General features: G+C 43.3%; 1 protein-coding gene across 1 annotated transcript; it reads left to right on the forward strand.

Annotated features, from left to right (window-relative positions):
* Window positions 1-781: 781 nt before the first annotated feature.
* PSMC1 (proteasome 26S subunit, ATPase 1) lies at window positions 782-10,268 on the forward strand. The gene is made up of 11 exons (XM_052782964.1): window positions 782-896; window positions 1,666-1,719; window positions 2,558-2,654; window positions 3,067-3,191; window positions 3,717-3,902; window positions 4,102-4,230; window positions 5,162-5,258; window positions 5,446-5,635; window positions 7,011-7,162; window positions 8,996-9,150; window positions 9,966-10,268. Exons 1-11 carry the CDS (start codon window positions 894-896, stop codon window positions 10,098-10,100), a joined length of 1,323 nt encoding a protein of 440 aa, XP_052638924.1. The 5' UTR covers window positions 782-893; the 3' UTR covers window positions 10,101-10,268.
* The last annotated feature ends 1,937 nt before the right edge of the window (window positions 10,269-12,205 follow it).

The raw sequence follows: 12,205 nt of genomic DNA on the forward strand, positions 1-12,205 counted from the left end.
CTGAGAAATATCTCATGGGGAAAAAACTCCACTTTCTTCTAGGTTTCTATGGCAGAGAAGGCAGTTCCACGCTTTTGAAGCAAAAGCTGCCGTTAGCAGACTGTTGAAAAGGTCTTCTCCGCTTAGCCATTACCACACGTTTCTTCTGTCAAGAAAAGCGCCGTTAATCTGAAATCGTATTCAAAAGCTGTTGCAACCTAAGCAGTAGTTGAAATGCGACCACGAAGCGTCTGCCAGCGGGACGGGAGTCACTTTTTCTCCAGTGAACGGCTCGCTGCCCTCGCGAGGACTAATTCGGATACCGCGTGAATCGCCTGCAGGCAGGCATAACCGCCATTCGGACGGCGTTCGCTTCGCTCGCAACCTTGCACAGCAAACGAGCCCCCAGAGCCCAGACGCTGCCGAGTTCGGGCCGCTTCGAAGCAGAGCTCGGCCCCCCCGCGGCCGGCGCCCACCGGCGGCACGGAGCCCTCTGCTGCTCGCCGCCGGCCTCACAGCCCGAGCGGCCGCACCGAGCTCCCCCGCGCCGCCCGGGCGGCTACGCGGGGCCAGACGGGCAGGGTCCGGGTCCGGGTCCGGGTCCGGGTCCGGGATGGGTGGGGTGGGCGGCCCCGCCCGACCCCGCCAGTAGGCGAGAGGCCGGCGGCCGGCGCCGCGGTCCCGCAGGGCGGGAGGAGGCGGGGGGCGGGCGGGCGGTTGCCGGCTGCTCGCCGCCTCAGCCGGGCCGGCCCCCGCCCGCTGCGGAGTCACGTGACCCGCTGCTCGGCGCCGTGCGCCTTCGCCCCGCCCGCGCCGCCTTCCGCGTTTGGCCCTTGCCGTACCCCGTAGTGACGACGCCGCGCCTCTCGCCGGGCACCGGCGGGGCCGTATTTCCGGTGCGGCGCCGAGGCGGGATGGTGAGAGCGCGGCCGGCTCCCCGGGGCCGCGCCGGGCTGGGGTGCCCGGAGTGCGGCCGTACGGGGGAGGGGGCCGCGTCGGCGGCGCGGAGCGGAGCGGCGGCCCAGGCCTCCTCAGGCATCCCGCCGCTGTCGGGCGGGGTTTTGCGGAGTCACCGCCGGCGCTGGGCCTCTAGGCCGCCTCTGGCGGGGCGGCGGCGCTGAGGCCGGGCCGTGAGCCGGGTCTCGCCGCCGCGGCGGGGCTCGCCTCGTCGCTCGCCGCTGTGGGAGGGAGGTGGGTTTGTAGCCGCGGGCCTGCAGGGCCCCGCCAGCCGGCGGCGCGGGCATCACCCCGCAGAGGTCGGGCTTCCTGCGGGGAGCGGCGGCAGTCCCCGCGGGCAGCAGCTCTGGTTTGTCCCGCTGCGGGGGCAAGGGCAGGTAACGTAGCTGACAGGAGAGCGAAGGAGACCTTGCTGTGGTACGCGTTACTTAGTGCCGCTCGTTAATTTACCCGAGCAAGGAATGAGCTAAAACTACGACGTAGCAAGACAGTGCAACGCCGTACGAGTCAAAAACATACCAGTGAACGTGTCCTTCCCTGCCGCTTAAGTCCGCACCTGTCTTTATTCACTGGCTTTTGACAATCCACTGGAATGTAGTAGTAATTCGTTTAGGTGAAATCCAGTTATGGCTTTTCTTTACGTGGAACTGTCCATAGGCTTCAAGATCCATAGCAGTGTACTATATATCGGGCTGTTGTTTTCGTTTTGGTTTTTTTCTTGTTACTTAGGGTCAAAGTCAGAGTGGCGGACATGGTCCTGGTGGTGGCAAGAAGGATGACAAGGTAACTAAAAACAAAACAAGTGCTTATACTTGTAGGATGAAATACAGGGGTGCTACTACAGAGGCTGGCTGCAATAGACTGTATTTTACAACTTTTCATTCTTGCATTCAGAAGTGCATAAAACTACGCTCTTGCTAACTGTGATGAGATGTCTTATCTCTTCTGGATGCACATTGGAGAAAGCAGGTTGCTGTTCAAAAATAGAAAAGGGGGCTTGAGTGTAAAGGAAGACATTATTTGACAGTAGTAATTTATTTTTTAAAATCATAAAACTATAAATCTGTCTGGGGCAGAAAAGACTAGTTGCCTTCAAGCTGTCACCTAAGTAACTAGTTTTGGTTTGAAAATGACATCATACTGTCATCTGCGTGAGGTCTGTACTTCATGTTGTAGACCATTAGCGGCCGTTCCAGTTTCCTTTGGAGATGGAAGTATAATGTACGTGGCAAGCTATGTCTAAGCTGGCAAACCAAATGCATGTTACCTGTTGATTAAAATGCAACAGAAATGTTCGGATGCAATATTTTCCTCATCCTTTCATGTATGAGTCTTGTTTGTGATTTACTTCAGGCTTTAGCCTTCCATGTCCTATATTCACTGAAAATTAAAAAGAGAGATCTAAAATAAGCAGGAGAAGAAATTTTTGAACTTTCTTAAAAAATAAGAATAGCATTTCTTTTGGGCTTCTCGTTATATATCATAAAGGAGATGATTTTGTTATGTAGCCATTCAGCTTAAGTTGAGCTCTCTCTCAGTCTGTGTGCCTAACATCTGTGTATATTTTTTTCATTGTTGATATCCTGATTTTTTTTTTCATGAAATTCTTTTTATCAATAAGGATAAGAAGAAGAAATACGAACCTCCAGTTCCAACCAGAGTGGGGAAAAAGAAGAAGAAAACAAAGGGACCAGATGCTGCCAGCAAACTCCCCCTGGGTAAGCATTCTGCCTGCCTTAGCAGTCCTGTGGACTGTCTGCTCTTCGAGAAGTGCAGAGCTGTCCTCTCCCCTAGATCTGGCTGTATGTAGGTCGTAAATGATTAAGCAGAAGGCCAAATGTAATTTTATTTCTAATGAACGTAAAAACACAAAATAAGGTTTTTGTTATGCAAGATGCTTCCCATGAATTCATGGGTAAGAGAGAGAAATCGTAATGAGAAGTGCAGGGGAAATATTATCTCTAAAAATGTTTTTAACCTAGAATTACAGTGGGACAACTAAAATAGTGACTGCTGCTCATATAGAAGTTATTGTCAGAAAATAAAGCAGAATTTCTGGTAATGAAATAGTGAATAGTTGGTACCATGTCAAACTTGGTCTAAAACAGTGTGATTCTACTTTGATTACAGTGACTCCTCACACACAGTGCAGACTCAAATTGTTGAAATTGGAGAGAATTAAAGATTACCTCTTAATGGAGGAAGAATTTATCAGAAATCAAGAACAGATGAAACCTTTGGAAGAAAAACAAGAGGTGAGGTTTGAGTGAACTGTTACTTCTAATGTTACAATAAGTGCTCTAATGTAAACTACTTCATACAAAAGCAATGGAAATAAAGTGCCATGAATGTGTAAGTCAATACAAACGTATTATGTGTATTACAGTTCTTCATTAAATCTCAATTACTGTCCAGAAAACAGAGGACTTTTTTCTAGTGGTTTAATGGTTTTAGTCCAAGCATGGGTTACTACAGACGAGGCCACAGTGGTTTTTTTGTTTCTTAGTGGTCTGTCAAAGTGCAGCTCCCAGATATCTCCATCAATAGAGAAAGAAAGAATATTCTAGGTATGCACATCCATATAGTGGTGTCCATACATTTAGGACTAAAATAATAGTGGATTTTGTTACTGGCCTATGCTTTTATGCCATTCGGGGCAGTGAAACAACAATAGCAGAGACTGGTTCTGTTATGTTCGGTGTAAACTGTTGAATCAGTGTTGTACAAGAATGTTTTTGCCTGTGTTCTTGAGTTGTTTCTTGGATTCTTCCCGACAACAGGAAGAAAGATCAAAGGTGGATGATCTGAGGGGAACACCGATGTCCGTGGGTACCTTGGAGGAGATTATTGATGACAACCATGCTATTGTGTCCACATCAGTAGGATCAGAGCACTATGTCAGTATTCTGTCTTTTGTGGACAAGGATCTGCTAGAGCCAGGCTGCTCTGTTTTGCTAAATCATAAAGTGAGTTGTTTTTATAAAATGAAGCACAAGTTCTTGTACTCTTTTTAACTGCCCCCCCCCCGAGAATCACAGAATCATAGGGTCTGGGAGCTAATGCTGTTTATTTCACACACCTAAATAGATGAGCATTGGGTTTAGGCTTGAGCTTGTACTAATAGTGCTGCTTGCTTTCTTTGACAACTCTTAATGCTTGAATTAGGTTCATGCTGTGATAGGAGTGCTGATGGATGACACAGACCCTTTAGTTACTGTGATGAAAGTGGAGAAAGCTCCTCAAGAAACATATGCTGACATTGGTGGCCTTGACAACCAGATTCAAGAAATCAAGGTATTCAGTTGTGCTAATTTACACTGTTAAGTAAGCTAGCAATGTAGCTGCTGTGCTGGGAACTCAAAAGTGTAACACCAGGACCAACTGCTGTTCATGTAGTGTTCTTTTGTATCTTGCTATACTGCATTTTTTCATTTGATTTTGCTAGGGAGACTCATGGACCTAAATCTCTTAAGTGGGTAGCATACCCATTCACAGAGTGTTTGCACGGAAACCTTTCACAGTTGCCGTGGAACCCGTAGAGCCCTGAGCTCATAAAATCTCTGCAATAACTTACTGTTTTGCAACATGTAAAGTTACTGATTGTTGCAAGATGAGAGTTAAATTGTAAAAAGTGCGGAGGTTGTTTTGAGTGTCTGATGCTGTGCAATCGAAGGATTTAGTGGGTAGGGGGGTTTTTTTGGCTTGTTTTGTGTTTGCATGCATTTGTTGTTTGGGTGGGGTTTTTTCCTACCAGCAGAGTGCTATCTGAACCCTGGTAATACTCAACCCTTTTGCTTTGGGTAGGCGTCCAAAATCACAAGTGCTCTTAAAATATTGATCTGTAGTATCTGGTAACTCATGGTGGAAGGCATCCTTTCATAAAGGGTCCCCCCACCCCAAGATCCTCCATGAGTGCTTGGGAGTCAGGAACTCCAGGGTTCTAAATTCAGCATGATGTGTTTAGGTTGGAGGAGGGGGAGCACTCACTGCTTCTCTTCCACATGTCAAGTGGAAACAATAGGAAGACCTGTTCGGATAGAGTAGTTGTCTGCCTTAGAATTTGAGGTAACAGGGATGAGCACTTTTCAAGGTCTGTCTTGAAATCAGTTAAGAAGTTCTTGCCACACAAACCCAATACAAATGCTGTTCTCAAGATCCCTGCAGAACTTCTGTGGAGAGCGCTCACTCTTTACAAAAACTCTGGTTTATTTTTCTTGTGATGCAGGAGTCTGTGGAGCTTCCTCTCACCCATCCTGAATATTACGAAGAGATGGGTATAAAGCCACCCAAAGGAGTCATTCTGTATGGCCCACCTGGCACAGGTATCTTACAGTACAGTAACAACTGTGCTGAGCTGAAACAAGTGAAATAAACTATGCTTGCTTAGTATTAAAGCATTGCCAAGTCTGTCACAAATGTCACATGACTGTTTTGTTAAAGCATAAAGCTTTAACAGAGCCCCCCTGCCCCCGCAAACTAATTACAGTATTTCTTTCTGACTAAAACCAGGTAAAACTTTACTAGCCAAAGCAGTGGCAAACCAAACTTCAGCAACCTTCCTGAGAGTGGTTGGTTCAGAACTTATACAGAAATACTTGGGTGATGGTCCAAAACTCGTGCGTGAACTGTTCCGTGTGGCTGAAGAGCATGCTCCATCGATTGTCTTCATTGATGAAATTGATGCCATTGGTACAAAGAGGTACAGCATTCTAGCTCTAGCTCCCACTTCACCCACAAGGTTTACTAGAAACACTTCTTTTGCAGCCGTATTGATACTCTGTTTCTTAGCTCTGCTAGCATTTTCATAATACTCTTTTTGATGTAAGCATTTTTAACAAGTAAGACTTCAAATAACTTCTTTGAAACTAAAATACATCACAACCTTTTCATATTAAATAAATGTGACAAGAGACTTAACCTCTGTTCTCTTGCTAGCTGGTAGCATCTCTATGGTAGAGTGTCTTAGACACTGTGCATAAGTTCATATGGTATCCTCTAAGTGCAAATCTAAATATACAGTAATGGGATTTAGTGATTCAACAGTAAAGCAGTGTGCTTAATACAGAATGTATCCATTTATCGTTTGGCTCTCCAGATAGGTGGCTAAATACTTACATGTTCTTAGAATATTATATGGTAAGTTACAGGGTGTCATGTCATGGGGAAGCATTGCTTGTGCCACACTAAACTATTCTTCAGCCTGTATCCAAGTGGTATTACTTTGAAAATTCCATAGGCTAGTTGGAACTGTCCAATACAAATAGCCTTTAAAGTAGTCAGATGGTTTTTAAATAAATAAAAAGGTGCTCATGCATATTACTACACAGCTACTAGCCTGAAGCTCCAGTATAACACACCTTCTGCCCCATATATTTCAGCATATGTAGAAAGGATTGGACTGATGGTGAAGTGCATAACATGGAATTCTTCATGAATGTTAGGTTGCTTCAGACTGTTCCTAAACATGGGGGAGTTGTTCTGGATGTAGGTTATCTAGTCTGCTATTAGCAAAATGAAATAGCTAAGCCACAAAGCAGAGAAATACAGCCACTGGTACCTGTGTTTCAGGAAGAGCAGAGTTAAACCAGGATCCACTAAGTAAGGGTGTAGTTCTAACTGCATGTGTGAGGGAAAAACTCTGAAATGGAAAAATGAGTGACAAGCTGTATTTTCTATGAAGTGGATGCGTGTGCTTTTAAGAATTAGGTTTTCTTCCTTTTTTATGTTAATTTGTTAATTTTGTTGGGGGAAAAAAGAGGTTTCCAAATACATAACAAGCATGGAAAAAGGACAGATTTCCTTCACGTGATTGCTGTTACTTTCCCCAACTACAAGAATAGTTCAATGTTTCTTCACTTACCTAGATGTCACAATATGATTCTGAAAACCTGCTTTTTGTTTTCTATGGGTGAACGTTAAATTAAAAAAACAAAAAACAAAAAACATCTGTTATGGGTGTTTAAAAAAAAAACAAAAACAAGCCACACACTATTTAGTTTGTGTTTGTGGCAGTTATGTGAAGTATGTTCTTAAATTTGCATAGTGCTTTTTCTGACTATATTGTTTTCTTAAAGGTATGACTCAAATTCAGGTGGTGAGAGAGAGATCCAACGTACAATGCTGGAGCTGCTGAACCAACTGGATGGGTTTGACTCCCGGGGGGATGTTAAAGTTATTATGGCTACAAACAGAATAGAAACACTGGACCCAGCTTTAATTAGGCCCGGTAAGAGACTTCCCGCTGTGTATGCTTATGTCACTTTTCTTGTGAAAGGACTTGTCATAACTTGTCAAACATGGGCTGGTAAAAGGAATGCAAGTAACTGGTTTGTCTCTATTCACCATCTCATCTATGTTGGTGTATCTGTTAAAATTGGAACACATTCACAAGTTTCCAAATGGGAGAAAAACTTATGGACGAGAAGAAATGTGTTAATTTCCTCTTACATATACATAAACAATTTGAATATTCTTCCTTTGTATTAAGATGGCACAGCTGGTTTAAGTAATTGTTAAGGCAAGCTGTAGTGCAGCAGCAGCATTTCGTTAACATCTTCAGCAGCTGGGGAAGGTAGGGCAGTACCACTCGTGCTTCACAGATGAGAACTTAAGCCGTAACAATGAGAGCCTAGATTTTGGTGCAAGGAAACCAGTCTGCTTCCTTACCGACCTGGCATACTACTGTCATTTGGGGGATGAGTGAGGGAGAAGTAATATCTTATTTTGACATATGTACTCCATGTTGAGCCAAGAGCTTGAAGAAGCACAAGTAGTATGGCCTCTGAAGATGTACTGAAACATAATACGTCTGTGGGGTCTGTTAAATCAGAAGGTGGAAAGTAACACAGAGATCAAAGAAATAAGCTAAGCCTCCCGTTAGTGTCCTCAAGTAAATCCTAAGTATTGAAGAGGTTGTAAAGATACTCCTTCTAAAGTAATAGAGGTAAGATAGAGAGCAAAGATAATTTAAGGTGAAATTGTCAACTATTCTGAACAGTCACTAGACTGCAGGGACCCAAGGAGTTCAGGAAAAAAAAATCCTCCACAGTATGAAGTTGCTGAGGTGTGTTTGTGTTTTTTCAAAAAAGTCTGGTTTTGTCACCGTCTTAACGTTACCCCCTCCAAATCAAGACCAGTGCTGTTTGTTAGACTACAGAGGAGATAATGCTATACTAGCATTAAAAGACAAGCTAAGATGATCTAAAGTTGGTTGGATGGAAACTTCCTACACCTATCGGGTGTTTAAATGTAACCATTGCTGGAGCAACCAGGGCACTTCCAGCAGCTCTGTAAACTGATTTACCATTGTGCATGACAGTCTGGAATATCTCAAGTGGTGCGATCAACCCTTTTTAGAAAAGATACTGTAAAACTAAAGAAAAATAGGAGTGATCTGGAGATGGAAAATATCTTTACAAAGATTGCTCATTAAAGTTGGAACAATGAGTACCAGGACATCCAAAGTCCCTACTGACGTAAAGGAAAGATTTGGTGTAGGGACTTATAACAGAACTATGTGTGCAAAACCTTCCTTCTTCAGTTAGGTGTTCGGGGGTTTTTTGTTGGGTTTTGTTTTTTTGGTGGGTTTTTTTTTTTTTAGGGGGTTGGTTATATAGGGAGGAAGAGTTCTTCGAGTTGCCACAGTGATTTACTTTGTGTGTGTGTGTGCATGCAGCAAAAAATTAAACTTCAGAGCTAAATGTCATCTCAGAGTAGAATAAAATTTATTACAAGAACAAAAGTATTTGATGAGTACTTCCCTGTGCTATGACACATTGTTTTTTGTTGTATTTATACGTGACCCAAGGAAGGTTTTTCATGTTTTCCAGGTGAGGTGTCCCTTACCCACAGTGACACAGACTTTTTCAGCAGCATGGTATCTTTCAGCTCCAGTAGCTTCCTGTTCATTGCAAATAGTCTGATCTCACTTTCTATTCTGACATGATTGAGTGTGGTGTGAAGAAACAGTTACTTGTCAGTCTAACCTTGAAACCTTCTTCCTGCTCTGTTTCCAATAGCTGCATGCAAAAAAACCTGACTGAACTTTTCTTTTGCACAGGACGTATCGATAGGAAAATAGAGTTCCCTCTACCTGATGAAAAGACCAAGAAACGAATCTTTCAGATTCACACAAGTAGGATGACGTTGGCAGATGATGTGACTTTGGATGAGCTGATTATGGCGAAAGATGATCTCAGTGGTGCAGATATTAAGGTTAGTGTACAGCACCATTGTTTATACTTCAAAACACAAATCAAATCTCATTTTTATTGTGTCCAAAAACATTGTCTGTTGAAACTGTTCTCTAATTACCTGTGGTTACATCACTGAGGGACAGTTGGATGGCTTTAAAATACCTTTGAGTGCCACATACTCAGCTTTATAAATAGGAAATTTACCAGAATTTTAATTATGAGGTAGCTTGTGTTAATAAGAGTATGTACCTGTAAAATTTGATATTCAGATAACAAGTAGCAAAGTGGAAGTTCAAAGCGGAATGTGGAATCTTGCACAAACATGCAAGATATCTTAAATGTTACTTAAGATAGTGCAGGATAAGAAGCATTTTTAGAGACTGTTGCAAGCAGATAAAAATGCACCTGTAGATGAGGAAGCTTCAGACACACATCGTCTGCTTTTCTGAAGGAGACAGAGCCCTTGCTGGAGTTACCACACTAATGAGCTTAACCAAACATGATGTTATGTGACCACCTCGGTGCAGAAGGATGCCACAGCCCACCATTAACAGAGCTGGATGCATCTGTCCCTCCCAGGAGGGAAACAGTGTTGTTATGCCTTTCTGTCACGGAAGGGTTACTCTGGCTGCAGAAGGATGTACTCATCTAGCTTTACCCAGATTGCTTTACATGCTTCAGTGCTACTGAACAGTATTAATGTAAATTTTGTTAACACTTCACTTTTACTACAGAGTAAGTCAGTAGGAGCGGGGTGAAGGTGCTGCTATCTTCTGAGGCGTGGCTTGAAGGGGTTGCACAGACAGTAACTTACTCTTGCTTTCTCTGTTGCAGGCAATTTGTACAGAAGCTGGATTGATGGCTTTGAGGGAACGGCGAATGAAAGTAACAAATGAAGACTTCAAAAAGTCTAAAGAGAATGTTCTCTATAAGAAGCAGGAGGGAACCCCTGAGGGACTGTATCTTTAAGTCATCTGTCTCCTTGGGGACTATCAGGAATTCCTTCTATGTTGATGACAGTCCTGTGTGAAACCACACAGTCTAGCTAATTTTCATTCTTGAAGAGGTTAAATGCTGGTGGGTTGTGGTTTTTCAGTGTAACACTTATTTCCCAATAAAACATTTATTTGAATTCAACTGTGTTGGTAGCAAAGACCTGCTGCTATCTGCAGGGAACTGGCTGTTGCTTTAGTCAGACTTTCTTTCAAGAAAAAGTGCTAGTGATGTAAGAGTGCTGGTCTCAGTGATCCAACCCATGCTGCTGCCACCTCACACTGGTGCAGGCAGGAGTGCATAAGCAGGTTCCCCACCTGTCAGTCCTCGCTAGGCATGGCAGTCTTATACAGTAGTTGTACAATTGCTGCTGTTCTTAAAGTAATTACTTTTCTAGATCTCTTTTTAGGGGCTAAGTAACTAGGACAGAAGTCACTTTTGTGTAACCTTAGTGTCCTAAGTCATATATACATAAAAATTAATGAGAAACATGCAACCTTAAGTAACATTCAGATATACTTTAAAAGTACCTATCTCTATCTAGCACTTGGGATCACATGAAAGCAAGGTGGACACTCAGTTTAAAGATCTAAATGTGTTTGGGTAAGGTACTTCTAAGATTGAAGAGTTTATAAATTTGTTTTTCCTGAGAGGGCTACAGTTCATTATATAAACATGCTTTCTTTGCTCTGAGTTAGTGAATGTCTTTAAAAGGAACCAACACAGCAGGGACATTCTACAGCCCTGTGCTGCCCAGGGCAAGGTGTGTGTGCTGTTAGGGCACAGGCACTGACCAGCCTGGGTGCCAGAGGGGCACAGTTTGTCATGCTGCAGCTGTGCAGGGAGAAATTCAAACTGCAAGTCACATGCTTGGTGTTCTGCAGAGTAATCTTAGAATGAATTCTTCCCCTCTAAACAAATCTATTGCCTGCAGAACCCTCCCCATAGGAGTTAGCAAAACAGAAATCTAAGTTGTAGCAATGCATATACTGCTTAAGTCTTCTGTGTAGTGTACTCTTGTGAAGTGCTTAAGTTCTAAGTAATTAATTTCCATCTGTTGTACATGTGATTTTTAAGGTTTATATAAAGTTCCATATACAGACCACAGTTAAGCAATGTGTAGCCTTTGTTCTAGAAACCATCTGTGGGAGCAAAGGCTGGCCAGTAACAGACATTTGAGGGTTACACACAGAGCAATCCCTTTGATAACTGCCAGTGCTGTAACAATGGTAGCAGCAAGGCCAAGAGATTTTGTTTTTCTATATAAAAATTATGTGGTTCATTGTTAAAAACAAAGCCTACAGATGAATGGAGTCTTTTATTTAATCTAGGAACCCTGAAATAGATTTGTTTTTCATCTGGAGATAGAAAAACAACAAGCAACATTTTATTACCCATTCTTACAAACCTTATGAGATCTGTCTCCTTGAAAAGGTCACAAAAAGCCAGTGATTTTTTAGCACTTTCTAATCACAGCAGTTGATCTCATCATCGCTTGAAGGGCTGAAGAGCTTTATGACCTGTGTGGCAAGCAAGGCTTTTTTTATTTGGGACATGGCTGTTAATGCTGGCTAGAAGCAACAACCACAAAGAGGTTGGTTCAACCGACTGAAGGAAAGCTGCAATGTACTGAGCTAAACCAAGAACCGTGTTCTGGTACACTGTCTGCCACAACAGTAACTGAAAAAGAAACATATTTGAAAATTAAATTCTTGCCTTTTGCAGCAGAACTTAACTTCTGCCACTTTCTGCAACATTCCTGAACTTGAGTCACAAAGATAAAAGACAAAAGTAATTGTCGTGGTTCTTTTTTCCCCGATTTTCTCCCCATCTGAAAGGACAGAAAAAGCTACTGGGGTCTGAGTTAAAGGCAGACCCCAAGTGAAGGAAGTAGCACAAGTGCTGCACTGGGAGAAGCTGTGCAAGGGAAAAGGCCCAGGTGAGGGGATGCATGGAAGAGAAAAGGGAGTGGAACGAGAGTCATCAGTGCCGTCACTGGAGGTTTTCAGGATAACGACTGGACAGGGTGCTAGATAATCTCACCTAGGCTCCCTGTCCCACAAAAGATTGGACTAGATGAT

The sequence above is a fragment of the Harpia harpyja genome, chromosome 3 (assembly GCF_026419915.1).
Source record: "Harpia harpyja isolate bHarHar1 chromosome 3, bHarHar1 primary haplotype, whole genome shotgun sequence".
NCBI classification, from domain to species: domain Eukaryota; kingdom Metazoa; phylum Chordata; class Aves; order Accipitriformes; family Accipitridae; genus Harpia; species Harpia harpyja.